At 36.3% G+C, this 17,007-nt stretch overlaps 1 protein-coding gene across 1 annotated transcript in view; it reads right to left on the minus strand.

Annotated features, from left to right (window-relative positions):
* Tenm3 (teneurin transmembrane protein 3) overlaps positions 1-17,007 on the minus strand; it is a 615,432-nt gene that overhangs the window by 71,674 nt on the left and 526,751 nt on the right. Inside the window, exons 13-14 of the mRNA XM_033765428.1 lie at positions 14,788-14,814; positions 12,178-12,324 (exon numbers count right to left, since the gene is read on the minus strand). Coding sequence (XP_033621319.1) covers positions 12,178-12,324; positions 14,788-14,814 — 174 coding nt within the window. The remainder of the gene's footprint in view (positions 1-12,177; positions 12,325-14,787; positions 14,815-17,007) is intronic.

The raw sequence follows: 17,007 nt of genomic DNA on the forward strand, positions 1-17,007 counted from the left end.
GAAAAAAAAAAAAAAAAAAAAAAAAAAAAAAAGGATTGTAATGGAGCTGCAAAGCTTCTACCCCGACCACAGCCACTGTAATGTTACAGCACAATGAATGACTCACATGTCTGTGGTGACACTGGTGTAAGCAAACCCATGGCACTGCCAAGCATAAAAGTGCAACCTTACATTTATGTATACAATTATGTGCATTATACTTAATAATGGCAAATGATTGTTATAGTTTAAATATTCACTATTCAACACCTTTTGTCATTACTTTAGACTGTATTACAACTACTTATACAAAGAAAAGGTGCACCTTGATTCAGAATACTATGTATGCATAGTATATGCAGCAGCCTCCTGTAGTCCATGTTTACCATCTCTCTTGATTTTATCGAGTGGTAATTTGGAGTGACTGACCTCTACCATCTAAGTTTGTGTAAGACACCATGATGTTTCCACAGTCACAAAGTCACCTAGTGACACAGTTTTTAGAATGGATCCCCATCACTAAGTGATGTGTGATTGTATTTAATGTGAAACTTCCACTAGTGGCTTGTAATCCACCAATGGATAGTGTGTCAGGTTACAGCAGTGTGGTGACATTATCCTTTCATCCTTTAAGGCTATTATTCACTGACCACTTGAATATATAAATTGTGATCTGCTTGGTAATTATATTTCTCAGTATAGATTAACAAAGATATTAGTTTCTGAAGACTTTAATCACGCAGGAGAATTTAAAAGAGAGTTTTTAAATCTTCAAACTTAAATATCAAGTCTTAGTGTGACTCCATTATGGTAAACTCAAATGAAAATGCAAAAATGATCTGTATGTCATTTACACAAATTTTTTTAAACATGGTTTTTATTTTTAAAAAGCCACACTAGCCTTTTTTGGGTTAGGTCACTTTGTTTTGTACTGGGGATTAAGTGTAGGTCCTTCGCACTGAGCTATATCCCCAGCCTGCTTTTTAGTTTGAGATAGGATCTTGCTAAATTCAGGCTGGGCTTGAACTTTCGATCCTCCTGTCTCAGTTTTCCAGACTGCTGGGATTACAGATGTGTGCCATCACACTTGGCTTAGGCCACTGTTATTCATAGAATATTAGCTTGCCCGTTCATTATCTAAAGGCAAGTTGAGATGAAAGAAAACAGGCTGCTGGATTAAACTGTCAGTCTAAAAAGTAAGCCAACAACAGAACAAGGAAGGTAAGAAACAAGAGAAGAGGTCTGGTCACTGCCCACCTGCAGGAGGATGTAGTAAACAGTTGTGTTCCAACATGCATGGGAGATTTTATTTCCCCAACTCACAACCTATAGAAATATTCCCTTTCATATTTGGTTCAGAAGTATACAGGTAACCTAACATGTGTAACCATGGTGATTTTCAGGAACTCTCTGCCTCAGCCATCCCTACCCTCACTGGCCTGAGGCTGTGAGGTGGGGGTTGCTACAGCCCTCTTGCAGCCACTGCAGAACCTGTCCGGAAATCAAGCCATCCTAGAAATATCAGAGCCAGGAGGTTGAGAAAAAAACAAAAAGTCATTCTTGGGGTTTTTCCAACAAGTTGCACTTGATCTTCTGGGCTTTCCAGTTATAGGGGCTAAGGTACCTGTTACGGATTTTGTCTAGATGTCCCCCCAAAGCCTCATGTAGTCATAGACTTGACCTAGAGTGTGGGAAGCTGGAATTGATTCATGATGCAATGCTAGGCTCAAGGGCACTATGATTAAGGGTGTGAGTGCTACCCGCCCTAAGTAGTCTGAAAAGATAAAACGGGCAGGAGACACTGTTAAATTCCCTTGTTGCTTTTGCTGTTGTGCACGCCATGTTGTTTCTCCTCTGTGATGCCTGTTTCAGCAAGAAGAAAAGTAACTGAGATGGTACTCCTTTTTGCTTAAGCCTGTTTGGGTTGAATTTTCTGTCACTTAAAAACTAGAAAAAACCCTAGTCGTTAGCTAGAGACAGCAACTAAAAACCTCATTCTTTTCTTATATTTGGGGGGCTTAATAAGTAAATACTTGAATAATATTTAAAATGGTGGACTCTATTTACATAATAATATTTTAATTTTTTGTTGCCATAGTTTCTATATTCAGGAAAACATGAATCCAAATTTCTAATATGAATTAATAACGTTTTTTTCCATATCAAAGCTTCTTTTTTGGGGACTCAAACTTGGGACCTAGCACCTGCAAAGTAGGTGGTGAAACCACTGAGCTAAATCCCTGGCTCAAAGCTTACATTTTCATGTAGCTGCTCTTATGTCACTAAAATAATGGGTTGTTAATTATTTGAAGCTACTTGCTTATTCTTTTGACAAAAATGTAAAATCATTCATAGGAAAATCAAATGAAAGTGACTTTTAAAATTGTATATAAATTTATCAAGATATTACTTCTTAAACAAAAGGCTATGAAGATAAAAAATGTATACATACTTCTCAATATTTCTAGTGGAGGAAGGATGAAACTATGCTATTACCTTATATTTCATGAGGATATATTATAATAATAATGTAAAATATTGTGTTTTTTCCCCATTTCTCTTGGACTAGAAGCATAGTTATTAAGATTCAGGTTTCTAAAGTAGTAGACTACTGATCTATTGCCCCAATATCATTTAAGGTCTCAAAATTTTTTTTTAAAACTTCCAAACCTTTCAGTAGCTATTTACAATTACATTGAAAAAATTTGAGGAATTTTTAATACATGCTTATGATATATTTCACTTAGCAGTTCTTACTCAGTGGATTTAGAATGGGTGCATGTGCTTGGGAGAGTCATTTAAGACAAATTTCCTGCAGGTTTTCCCTGGACATTGATTCTAACATACACAGAAACCAGTCACAGGGAAAGTACCTCTAAATATTATATTAATGTGCACAAATAAGGGTTAATCGTTCCTTACCCCCTCCTCCTTCCCCACAATACTACTCCCAGTGTTTTTCCTTAGGCAATATATGGTACAGTTGCCAAGGAGGTATGCTCAAATTTACTCATTCATCTTTGTTAGTTTATAAAAAGCAAATGTATATCTGGCGTGTAGTCTGTAGGTCATAAAGCTGCATGAGATTGACAACTTCTGAACTAATCAGTTGGAAATGCATTTTTACAAGCCTCTCTGCTAACATCAATCAGAGAAAGAATCTCATTTTCAACAGCCAAGATGCAGGGACACAGTTTGTTATTTTTCTGCAGAGTTTATCAGTAACTTGCCCAAGCAAGTGACGGATGGTTATGAATCTGGCTTCCTATAAGTTGAGAAAACATTTTTCATTCTTTTTCTGTGCTCATAGAGTGGACAGGGCTATCTAGTACAACTAAGTCAATTACCCACTTGCCCAAATGTATAGTATAGTAAAATTGTCTTCCTGGAAGAGCTTCTCAAAATCATTGAGATTCCATTTTAGTCTCAGGAATATTATGCTGGCTTACATTTATGCTGGCATAAAAGCCATGTGTAATATCATTAATCATAAAAATCTAAAGAGATTCAGAAACATCCAAAACCCACTAAATAACGACTTCAACTATAAGCTAAGAGGCTTTCTTCAGTTTAGGCTTTGTAATATAAGAGGTACTCAGATGTGAAGCAGATTATGTAGTTTATGCTACCCTATACACGATCCTTAATATTTTCCTCGTTATCTATTCTGTCCATATTTTTAAACATATTCTTGTCTTCTGTAAGACATCTTCCTAGTCTCTAACAGTGATTGGCAAACTTATTTTCTAAAGGGCCAAATGGTTGCTATTTTAGGCTTTGTGAGCCATATAATTTCTGTTGGCAACTCTTCAACTCTGTCTTCCTAGTGCTAAAGGAGCTGTAGATAGCATGTAAATGAATGTATCTGTGTTCCAATAAAACTTTATTTACAAAAGCTGATTTTGGCCCAAGGCCAACCCCTAGTCTTTTAAAAAAGTTTTTACCCTATTCCATTTGAATTAGTCTATTTGTATTACATCATTCTTTTTTAAATTGAGGTTTATATCATTCTTGATGTATTTTCTGTAAAATTTAAATACACATTTGGTCAGATTATTAAAACTGATTCTAAGCTCTTTCTTGGGTTACCTTCTATGTTGGCTTTGCTCTGGTTGTCAAAAGTCACTTTCTTCTTTCAAGTAGCTGTAGGTATTTTAATATACTTTCAAAACTTTGATTTATTGATCAAATAAAAATCTATGTGCTTTCTGTTCATGAATTTCCTTTTTTACTGAAGTTAATTAATGTCTACCCACATTGACTATGGTATTTGGAAGGCCCCACAGCCCTTCAAGTGCCAGGTTAGAGTTAGAAATTCTGATGCAGTATTTTATTTATGGCCTTCAGAATTTTAACAGTGTGGAGGTATACTTTTCATTATTTTTTCAGTCATCATTCTGTAATATTCATGGAGTTCATGTGCTAGTGAGTGAGGATCATGCTTGGCTTTGGTACATTCTTGGTCAGTCTGTATCACATTCTTTTGGTGGTTTTAGTCTCTGTGTTCATATCATTTTAATGCCAATGACTCCAGGTTGATCACTCTATACTGTAAATTCATAAGTCGCCATCTAGATATTTCCACTTGGATGTTACACAGGTATTTAAAACTTAACACAACTAAACCACAACATCTATGACTTCTTGCAAACATTTTTCTTCTTCTGTACTTTCCTATTGCAACGCATGGATCCACCATTTACCCATCATTTCTACATCCAAGTAGAAACCTGATGGTCATCCCTGACTTCTCCCTTCCTTTTTCTCTGTGCCTAGTCCATCTCCTGCTCTAGCTCCTTCTTTTCTTTACCTCAAATATTTTTTTGAATCAGTCTATTTCTTTCCAATTCTCTGAAACTACCTTCAAGCCACCTTGATCCTCTTTTGACAAGATCTCAACAATAGCTTAGTCTCCTAGGTTCCAGTCTTGTCCAACAATCTATTCTCTGTACTTCAGCCAGAATAATCTTTATAGAAATCAAATTTGATCACTTCTCTAGCTAAAATACTCCCTTTACTTGGTCTCCAGTGCCTCCTGAATAGAATCGGAACTCTCCACTACTGCTTACAAGACCTTTCTGACTGTTCTCTGCCTGGAGATCTCTAACTTTTTCTCCTACTCCCTACCATCATCCTCAGTTTAAGCACCCACCTCAGACAGTTCCCTCGTTTAGCACCTTGAGGCTAATCTAGCTTCTGGCTATCTCTTCAGCACCTGGAATACTTCTTGGCTCCAAGTAGGCATTTCACACATACGTAGAACAAAGGAAAGCAATGAATAAATTCCTGGAAACTGTGAGATGTAAACAGGTGAAAATGATAGCCTAGAAGCATATTAGAAATGCTTTCTGGTTTTATTCTTTCTCTGCCCTCAAACACTCTATGATCCTCAAATTCTTATTTACTCCAATATGTACTTTCAAATGTGCTTCAGTAATTAGACATTAAGCATCCATAGAATTATAAAAAGTACTGAAAAAATACTATGTACATAATACGCATGATTTTATAAAAAACTTTGCTAAGAAAACACATAACCTAGTCCTAAAGAATGGAAAGGCAACCATCAGGAAAGTATACTGCATATCAATCTCAAGTTCTGCATGGCCAGGCATGGTGGCAAAAGTCTGTAATCCCAGCACTCAGGAGGCTGAGGCAGCAGGATTGCCATGAGTTCTAGGCCAGCCTGAATTGCATAGTGAGACTCTATCTCAAAAAAAAAAAAAAAAAAACCAAAACCAAAACCAAAACCAAAACCAAACAAAAAAACCCCCGAAAAACCCCCCAAAAAACAAAAACAAAGGTTCTGCATAATGAAAAACACCACAAATTACAAAGTTAAAAGATAAGTGAAACTCTGAGATAAAATCTCTATAATACACCTAAGAAAAGGAGTCCTAAGAATTAAAGAGAAAGTATCAAAACAATTCGACAGAAAAAACCTGGGTCAGAGAAATAAATAAGAAACTAGCAAAAAAGCAAACAAAAACCAAAATACAAGTCACTGAGAAACAAATATAAAGATCATCAACCTAGGGCTGGAAATATAGCTCAGAAGTACAATGTTTGTCTAACATGCAGAAAAAAAAATCCCATAAATCTAACTAGTAATTAGGGGTATGCAAATTGAAACAATAAAAAGAGGTAATTTTCATTCATAGAAAAAATTCATTTTTTTATTTGAACAACTCTGTTTAAGTACAATGATTATATGAACACTATAAACATGAGAACAAAAAATACTTTCATAATGATGAGATGTATGGTGGTTGAAACCTACTTGCAAGTACCTATAAAAATAAAGATACCCTTTTCTCCAGAAATTTTACTCCTAAAAAATCTGCCATTAAGAAAATATTTGTTCACTTTCTCAAAGACTTATATGGAGACAGACACATAAAAATTCATTACGTTTGTCTATATGTTAGGAGTAAAAAAAAATTAGAGACAACTACATTATTATTAATGTAGTAATACATTAGTCAGTACATCTTTGTTTTTATTATGAAGAATGAGATAAGGCCTATATGTATTGGTATGAAAAAATCTCTAAGGTATATTCTTTGGAATAGTTCAATTTAGAACAGTACTTGTCCATTTAAATTTAAACAGAAAAGTGTATATAAACTCAATGAAGGAGTAGAAAATGCTATCAGGTTGTAGCTAGTGGCCAGTTCTTTTAACACAGAGAATGAAGCATTTATGTACCGCAATTGTGAATAACACTTGTGCTACTGATGTAGGGTTCATGCCCTGAGGATACATGCAATGAGAGGCCTGAGTCTAGACAGGAGCTATGCAGTGCTCATTTCTATGATCTAAAGTGGATGGGTGAAAATACAGGGGGGGGTTTTAGCTTTGCTCTGTGTGGTTCTGATTTTCCTCTCCTTCTGAAACTCCTTGGGTCTTACCAGGAAGTTACTGGAATCTTTGCTTCTGAGACCATAAGCTAGATTTCTTCTTCCCAGAAGGGAAAAATGCTGTAAAAATTCTGTGGATAGCAAAAGTGTTCAGAGTAGTCTGTCTTTTTTTCCCTTAAAGTAGGATCCAACAGTCTTCCAAAGTAATAGTAATTTTCTCCCAAATAATTATCAGAATAGCGTACTTTAATTACCTGAGACTCTGAGTGCCACTCTCTGTTCTGATAGCATTTATATTCTTTTGGGGGAAGCACTCATGATCTCTTATAAGTTTTTAAAAAACATTTTTCTCTCTCTCGCTAGTGAAATTACCTGTCGTATATTTAACCTTTATTCTTAAATTCAGTTTAGGAGAACGCCATAGTCATGACAGCCTCGTTTTCCTGCTAGACTTTTTTTTTTCATTTAATTCCTAACTTTCATTGGGTAACCTCCAAATTTATACTATTTCCATTCATTTTGCTGCTTATATAAAAATTTCATCCATTTTAGCTCCTGTTTTTGTTTCACTTCTAGCATATTCCTTTTTCTTACGGTTTGAACATTTCATTTGTATTTTTACTTGCCTATTTAATATTTGTTTATAACTTCTATTTTTCTAATTTCAGAATAACTTTGGTAGAATTTAAATCTCTATTGTATTGAGCCCCTAAAGATTTTAAAAAGATGTCACTTTCAGGTACATCTTTCCAATTACTCCCACAAACTAATAATTCTGAAGGACAAACTTACAAGTAAGATGTATTATTCCTGATAAGAGTTATGCTTTGGCATTCCACCATTCTTGAACAAAGTTTAGTATGAATCTTTTCAAGTCTTCTTGTGCCCTCAACTACCAAATCTTCAGGATAGCACTTAAATCCCATGCCTCAGGTTCCTATGAGGGAGTCACCCACTGAAGACCAGAAAGAGAAGCAAGATGTCAAAGAGAACTTGGACTAGATCTCCCTTATCAGAAGAAAGATGGGGACATGGCAAAAGCTGCCAGCCATAATGCATTCTGGAGAAACCATCTTGTTAGTATCTCAACTTTTTAAATAAAAATGTATTATAAAATTCTATCTTTATGATAGAATTTTCTTTGGCAAACTGTTGCATTTTGATGTTTGCATAGAGGGACCACGGGTGATTTAACATCATGAAACCTCCTACAGAAGGAGATGCTGAGTGAGAGGCTTTGTAAGAACGATACTTCTAAAAGCATACAGTATAGGGTGAATTAGATAGCTGTCTTGCCAATCTTGGGAGAGAAAAGCATGTCGGAGGTTCAGCAGTGCTTTTCTTGTTGTCAAGTGAAAAGTTTACAATTTTGGGGAAAGGGAGAGTACAGAGAACAGAAACTCCTTTCTGAAGTTAATACCTATGAGCTATATGAAGTAGTTATGAGAGTATGTTGTTTGATTATACTAAAACTAAATGCTACTAAGAGCCAATACTATTCTGCGAGTAGAATCTGTTTGGCTCCCTGTTGAGCACCCATATCTTTTTCTTCTGTGACAATGCTTTAATTTTTTTGGGGGGGAATAGGTAATTTATTTCAGACCATTCCGAGTAAGGCTCATTCTCAGTGCAAGGCCTCACAGAACCATAGGAAAAGGCGTTCTTTTTGTGCTGGCACTGTTATGCTAGTGGAATACTAACCCAGAGCTGGTGGTGGCTATATGGAGGAAGAAATGGTTTAAGAATGGTTCCAACACAGAAAAAAAGCTGTCATCAGAAGAGTAAACCCAGATCTGTGGCATCACTGAACACCTAAATGCAGCTGTGCCTGAAATTTTCAGTAATGTATTTTCACTTTATTGAAATGTGTAGGGTCCCTTCAGGTGATTTCCTCTCAGGTCCAACCAGAGTCTTTCCTGGTAAGAATGACTGCACAGGACTCGGAGAATAGAAAAGATTTCCTTGTTGAGGCCAAGTGGAAGTTGAGGTAGAGGGCCCCAAGAGACAGAGTGGACCTCCGTGCACATGGCTGTCTGAAAAAGGGACTTGTGGAACTAAAGCAGGCAGCAGTACAGGACCACTGTCTCACATTCTAGGATCCTTAACGGTGAATCCTTAAAGTTCCCTTTCTTCCACCTCTCTCTGCTCTGACGTTAGCAACATCATAATCACAATTAGTTCTGGGATAGAAATGAGAAATGGCTTAATGTTGTGGGGCATTGACTTTAGAGGTTTAAATTGGAATAGAACAAGAAATATTTACGAGCTGCATCTAGACATGTGCTGTTGACCATTTGCTCTGAAAGCTTTCTCAACTATGGATATGTGAGTCACAATTCTTCACTCCAGTGACCATTTGTTTTTTTACGTCCATTTTGTGATTTATTTATTCACTATTCTATTGCCTGCCTTTGTTCAAATGAGCTGCTGTAACGGCCTCTGTTTAATACCTGGAGCTGGATTTGAGAGGCAGATCAGCTTCGTTATTTCAGAGTGGTGGTCTTAGGGAACATATTGTGGGTAAGACTCTCCTTAGTTCTGAAAAGCTGGCTATATAGTGTACATGACACAGCAGCTATTTGAACCTTGCAGAAACAGACAGCAGGTTTACTTCTTGTGAATGCACAGCAATTAAAGGAATAGCTAAGGACAAATTGCTTCAATTTGTTTTGTTAATAATAGTCCATTCCTCCTATTCCTCATGAATAATTCTCTTTTAAGACTACATTTCCTTAAGCATTTCAAAGAGACAAAAGGGGAAGGAGAATCATTAAGGGCAAAGACAGATACCTGTTGAGTGAGGTGCAGAGTTTTAAGGATCTTTAGAATTAGGTAACGGCAATGGGGCAAACTTGATTGGAAAAGGAAAGTCTATTTTGGAGTAGAGGGAAAAGGCCTGGTCTAAGAAGATATTTCCCAACCTATAACTATCTCTTTTAAAATTTCTTGATATATCTTCTTCACTTCTGGGAATTGTAAGCTGCTTTTTCTTTCACAAAGATTGTGTTGCTCAAACTGAACTATAGCAAAGTTGCTCAAACAAGACTATAGCACATACTTTTAGCAAGTTTTTAATTTCTGACTAGGTCACATCAACTTCATCGTTTTTTCCTCCTTATTTCGCTAAATCAAGTTACTTCGCTCTTTTCCTGCTAATTCACCATTCTGACAGGAGTTAGTTTTGATAATGGCTCTGTATCACCACAGTCAGTATATGTACTAGGATTTCAGGTAGGGTCCTCATTTTAAGCCTTCTGTTTTATCATCCTGATATCATGAAATCCTTAATTGACGTTATGTGTTTCAACTTGGGATTTGGTGTGGAAAATATTATCTCTAGGAAGACGGCTCATATGTAAATTCAAAGAAGACTTTAGTTTGGGTTACAGGACACATAGGTTACAATCTCAGGACATAACGACACATTGGGGGTTCTTGGAAGATCAATAAAATTAGGTTAGGGACAGGCATGCAAATTATGTGAGCTAAGTAGAGAATTCACAGGAGGTCTTCTGCCAGCTCAGATTTCCCCTTAGAGAGGGAAGCGTAGAGACAGCACAGTTTCATGCTAATAAGAATAAACAAAGGGGAATGAGGCCAATTCACAGTTGATAAATTTTGAGGATAAGGAAAAACCTCCTCCTCGCTGAAAACAATACTAAAGAGTTGATTAGCCCCTAAATTACTCTGCCACGTCTCCACAGACTTGGCCCTGCAGTTCGCATCCCTCTGAGAACATGTGGAACCTCCTTGATGTAATCTCCTTTTAGAAGACAAAATCTGAAAAACATGATCAAGGAGAAAGAGTTGCTCTCCTCCTCCCTAAGCAATAGAAAAAATGGAGTAGGGGCTCTTTGGGGAAAAGTAAGGAGGAAAATTACCATCTGGGCTGTGGTACAGAGAGGATTAATGCTGCCATCTCTCTAAGCACACGGTTAGGAGTGGTCTGGGCAAGAAGGTATTAGCAGACAAAAGCTGTGAGGGTTAGAGACATTCTGAATCCATCAGGGGCAGAGGGGAAAAGGAGGAGTCAGGGCAGAATCAATGGCTCAAATTTCCTGATAGGGAAGAAGGGAAAATAGGGAAGTGATGGGGGAGAATTGCAGCTCCTTGTTAGACAGAAAAGACACAATAGCATTTGGGTGGAGAATGGCTGATGTCATGGCTAGGGTGTTTGTGTGTGTGGGGTGTCGGGTGGGGGAGATGAGGGGTTGCCTCTGTCACTGTGTCTCCTGGAGAACAGGAATCAGGCCCACCCTAGGTGCCACTGTGAAAAGGCTGCTCCATCTTCTCTGATAACTTTCTGTGGATTCCTACTAGATAGGATGAGCGCTTTGAAAGCTACAGGGAAACCGAATTAATAGCGATGGTAGCTTACAGCATAGCATGTGCCCAGAAGTATGCTATGTATTTTGCACAGATTTTTTTGTACTAATCCTTTCAAAAACTCTTTTACTGCAATCTTATAGAGGAGGCAATCAAAATTTAAAGAGCCTATGAATCTTGTCTAAGCTTACATAATCACTACATGGTAGAGTGAAGATCTGTATGCCTTCAAAACCTGTGTTCTAGCCAACATTTGTGTTTGCAGCCTTTGCAAATGAGAAGGTGGAATGCAAGAGAGGAAAGAAAAGCACATGCTAAGCTACAGAGTCGGTGACCACAGAGACCCAGACAGCAACTAAGTTCTTCTTAAAAACTTACTCCTAAACATATACCAGAAATTGAACAGCTGTTAGGGGCAACTATTCCATTATCAACGTTCACTTTTCATTCTCTGAAATTAAAATACAACAGCATGGAGGATGTACTCAAAGGGGGGAATAATTAGCTGAAGGCTTAAACTGGGTGGAATATCACCATCTCTTCAAAGATGTAGAGGTGTAAAGTTAAGGATGAAAAGATACAGCTTCAAGTGGTCTGTTCTCAGTTACTGTTTCATTTTTTCCATGTATGACTCTCAGCAGAAGAATTTGGAAAATGCCTTGCATCTTTTGAACTGTTTAGTTATTAAAATATTGCTGTAGAGCTCCCAATTCATAGAGCCCTAAATATAACAGCCGAAAAGGATATTCACCTGGGGATTAGAAAAAGGAAGGGAAAACAATGGACATTATATAGAAGCTTCCTTACCTTGCCTTTTCCCCGAATGATAATCATCTTGCATTTGTTTCAGGCAAAATAGGGAGCAAAATCATTCCATCAGCACTCATATATTTTTCAATCAATGTAATCTATGGGGATCAGATTTTCTTTGGCATCAGATAACTATGTATTCAATGTAATTTATGAACCTAGACTCTGGCATATGCTTGTTTTCATGCTCAGCATTTCTTACCTCCTTCATTGTCCTTGCTGTCTGTGCAGAGAGTCTCCATGGCTACATCACAGCCTGCACCTCTCCAACCTGGCTGGCAAACACAATGCCAGCCGTTTTGGTCCAGTGTACATCTCCCGTTGCTGTTGCACAGACCAGGACAACCTTCTGTCAAGACAAAGAAGAAAGACACCAGTGATTTGAGTATTGAAAGATTTTCTACCCAAACTAAACAGATACGGGACACTTAGTGGGAACAGGCCTTTATAAACAGCACAAATACTGTAATTGCACATGGATAGAAACAGCAACATCATCTAAGGAATCTAATTCTTTTCCAAGTGGCATCTTTGATTGGCCTGACCCTGGAGACACCACTTACCTGTGCAGGACAGAAATATATGCATCGGTCCACTAAATTGCTGCAGGCCAGACAAAATTAACTTAATTTTTTTTTTCCTTTAGCAAAGCAACAAGGTATAATGTACAGTGTGAAAAAGTGTCTCAGGGAAATAATTTTAGAATCTCTCATCTAGATTTTTAAATCTATTGTAAACATTGTTATCACTTCTTAGGACGTGCTTCCTTAGAGCACCTTGTTGCTCAAAAAAAAAATCTCTCTAAATTTCAGAGCATGAAAGCGTATGAGAGTTTATGAATGATGTCGAAAGAGATCATTAATTTTATCTGGCCTCCAAGTTGCCGAATATTCATGTGAAATTACAGTGCATTAAATAATTGCACAAAGTATAGGCCAGTATTAATGACTATACTTTATGCCAAGAGTACATTCCTTTTCACAGAATAAGCAAAGCCCAGGAAATACTGAAGCAGCTTAGCATCTATTCTAACAAACATTGGGATTCAGGCTGCATACGATGGGACAGGACCAACAGGATTTCCAACTAAATGTAATAGCTGTGCATATTTGATTACTTAGGACGGACAAAATGAAATACCATAAGGACCACAATAAAACATTGATAGACTGAACAAAAACACGGTAGTGACGTGCTTCAAGACAGATAGCGAAGAGTGGTATTTTGTGACAATCTCCCTAAGGCTTTTATGCTGTTACCTTTATATCCTATCTTGTCTGCTTTTATGGGCAAGGAGGGAAAATTTGGGAAACAATTAAAATAATTTAATATATCCAAAATCTATAATTGTTTCAGTCTAACATGACATTGAAAAAAACCCATTTTGCCACTTCCTACTGATGATATCTGGCATGCAGCCAACATGGTCTGTTCATGAGGATGACACTAGGTGGGCTCTGGAGTTCTTGTTTATGAAGTGTGACATGAGACTGACAGAAGCAAGGATATAAATGCTCTGAAATTCTAAGAAGAGTTGGCCATTAATCGGACCTCTTTGGACAGAGTTATTTATAATTTAGTATACATATATGTTAATAAAAATACTTGCTATAGCAATTGGGGTTTATTACAGTCTCTTATCATTAGAATGCTTCTCTTGTTTTGGTAACAAAATTTAAGGGAACAATCTGTTTAAAGATGTTTAAGTCTTTATTAAAAGAATCCTTTAAGTATCGGTTTCCCTCCTCCACGGAGGAACTTGAAAAGAAAATGTCTCTAAGAGATGTTCTGTCTCTTAAGATTAGGGTTAACAGAAAGAAGAATATTTTGACAGCCTCTCGTGGCAGACATAATGAAATTAGACTTACGGATGCCATCAGGTCAAAATGAGATCAATTTTGCTGCTTCTTTTCTTTCAGACAATTTACCATCTGTATTTATGGATTTTTCAATATATCAAAGGTGAATTTTCCTTATGGATGTATTTTTTGGTTTGTTTTTAATGAAACAGGAAGCTATAATTGCCCCACTGACAGAGTGCAGCAGCTGACTGCTGGATATATGAAAGCCTGGATATTGCCATGAATATTTTCATATTCTAATGAAAGGCACAAACAAGGAATAGAAAATAGGTAATCTGAAGAGAAAGGGAGAGGGAATTTTCTCTTATGAAAAAAAAAATTTCACCTATTTCTGTGACAACTGAAGACATAAGAATCTGCTGTTTTCTGCAGAGCAATGTTATTCATTCTGATTTAATAGAATGCATGATATTTTAGTTTTTAAAAAAGATAAAAAACATAAATTATGATATTACAGATCCTTTGAAACATTTAGGAAAAGCCGAAGAAGGTTCTACGCGAGGATAAATGAGATGTCTCTCAGTCTATGTTAACCAGAATCTTCTTTTTAGGTTGACAATTTCTTATTCTGTGGTAAGAATATCTGTGATTCTTTAATTTAGAACTTCAAGCTCATGGACTGAATTGCCAACCATGAAGATCTTGAAGCCAACAAAATAAAATAAACAAAAAACAGCAAATGTACTGTAATCTTCAGTTTTTGGTGCTAGTGAAAATTAATGCTTTTACACAGGAATGAGATCTGTGATAACCCAAAAGTATAAAAATGAGACACAGACATTTAAGTCTCAATACTTTAAATCCAAGGAATTTCACATAATGTAAGCTTGATTCATAATTTACAATAATATGCATGAAAAACATTCTAATGTCATACCTAGTACAATTTGATACACAGTTATATATAGATATATATGCAGGTATGTCAACAAAGAGCAAATATACAGTACCTTTAACTATCTTATCCAAATAGTGAGCTTGGGAAATTAAAAAGGAAAAAGAACAGACAGACATTTCAGAAGTGTCACATGGGACAAGGAAATTTTCAGAATTTACATGCAAATCGAGTAGCTGCAGCTGACATAGACTCACATCACACAACAGAGATGCACTTTGTATCTGCTAAAAATGTAATCTATTCACATCTTAGCAAATGTAGTCACGATTCCCGGAAATGCTCAGCACTTTCAAGAAAAGTACGAAGGTAAACTAATAACTATCATTCACAGATTCTTTGGGATGCACTTTACCCTCATTCTTTTTGAGATTACAACTAGAAAAATGGAATCAGTTCTTCCTTGCTAAAGAATTTTGGAATCTTACAACTATGAGATCTACAAATAATCAAACTTTAATAATAAAAAGCAGGAAAAAGCAAAGAAAAAAAGTTAACAATCCTTGAGCAAATGAAACATTTTCACATTATCTTTGATAAAGCCATGTGTAAATTTTGTAGAAAACGATTCTCCGCTAGACCCTGGCTCGAAGTCGGGTTGACAACATGTATGACACATGCAGTCCATCGGAGCAAGAGAGAGTATTGTGAGATCCCGGTTCTTTTCAGGGATCATCCTGAAATAAATAGGCTTGGCTTCTCTCAACAGGTTTGTAGGCACAGTAAGAATCAAGTTTATATCTTTTGCTGCCCCTGCCCATTTGTCCTCCATGAGGCTAACTAATTAGGCTACACCTTTTCCTCTTGACAGAGACATAAATGTTTCTCTCCCCTCACCGTAGGGACCCAGTATGTTCTTAATAAGATGCAAATTTTCTTGCTTTGTCAAAATTTATACATCTTTAATGATCTGAAATTGCTTTTCAAGATTCTTACATTGAGTATTTTTCATTACTGATATATGCAAGGATTAGCAGAATTCTTAACAGAATGATTTAAACGGTGACTTTCAGATGAGACTCAGGTCTGGCCGTTGTGTCATGTGTGTAAACAAAAGCCATGAATGGTTCTGACACATCTGTACTGTGTATATAAAAGGGTTTATCACTTTGCCACAGGATTCCATTAGAGGCTTCTCAGTTGCCTTTAAAAATAATCATGTTTTTAGCTAACTGACAATATATTACAAGGGAAATTAAGGTGAAAGAAGATATAGTATCAAATAATACTCTACAGTTAAAATAATTCATCTTTTAAACATAAAATTAAAAGTGTATTATTTCATAGCATTATTCATATAATTTTTTGAGTTTATTGTTACATGTTAGGTATACAGTACAGTTATATTCATTATTGGCATCTTGTACCTTTACATGACAGGTCTTGGTTCTCATTTTTTCCTTTATCCCTGCCCTCTAATTCCTTCTAAATATTACACAATTTAGTGGAGCCTTATATCTTATACCTACATGACAGGTCTTGGTTCTCATTTTTTCCTTTATCCCTGCCCTCTAATTCCTTCTAAATATTACACAATTTAGTGGAGCCTTATAATAGCTCATTTGATGATTTGGACTTAACAGTGACATTAAAATTTCAGTAGTTCCAAATTCAGAGAGGGTAATATTTCTGAGGAAATTCTTAGTTTATAAAAGTAACTATGATCAAAGGTGAAGAGTACATCCTTTGCCTTTTTTTCTTTTATTGAGTTTATTTGCATCCTTTGCCTTTATAACAGGTCCACTCCAGTTAATATAACCCTATAAAACACAATGAATTAAATGATACAGAGTACTAGATTTTAGGAAGGACTAATTTCTAATTAGACCATACTATAATTTTAGCAAATCGAATCAAATGTAAAAACACTGGATTGATTGCAGGTAAAGATAAGTTTGCAATAGGATCAGGAGCATAACAAGTGGAGCCGAAATTAGGAAATACATTTAAAAGCAAGGCAAACAATATAACACATTAAATATTAAAGATATTTGACACAGGATTTACAAAAAACTAAACTCAACCATAAAAAATATCTGAATTGAGAAAAAGATGCTACGATTATCATTTACATTTTATTTCAGAGAATCACTGTGGCAGCTTAAAATTGAGAGAGAAAAGGGAAAAATCTACAACCTATATATTTTAGCCTTAAGAGTAAAATTTCAAGGGGGCTGGGGATTTAGCTCGGTGGTTCAGTGGCCTGCCTTGTAAGCTCAAGGCCCCAAGTTCAATCCCCGGTACCAAAAAAAAAAAAAAAAAAAAAAAAAAAAAA

Source organism: Fukomys damarensis, unplaced genomic scaffold, assembly GCF_012274545.1.
Source record: "Fukomys damarensis isolate Sample0158 unplaced genomic scaffold, DMR_v1.0_HiC HiC_scaffold_18, whole genome shotgun sequence".
Classification (NCBI taxonomy): Eukaryota; Metazoa; Chordata; class Mammalia; order Rodentia; family Bathyergidae; genus Fukomys; species Fukomys damarensis.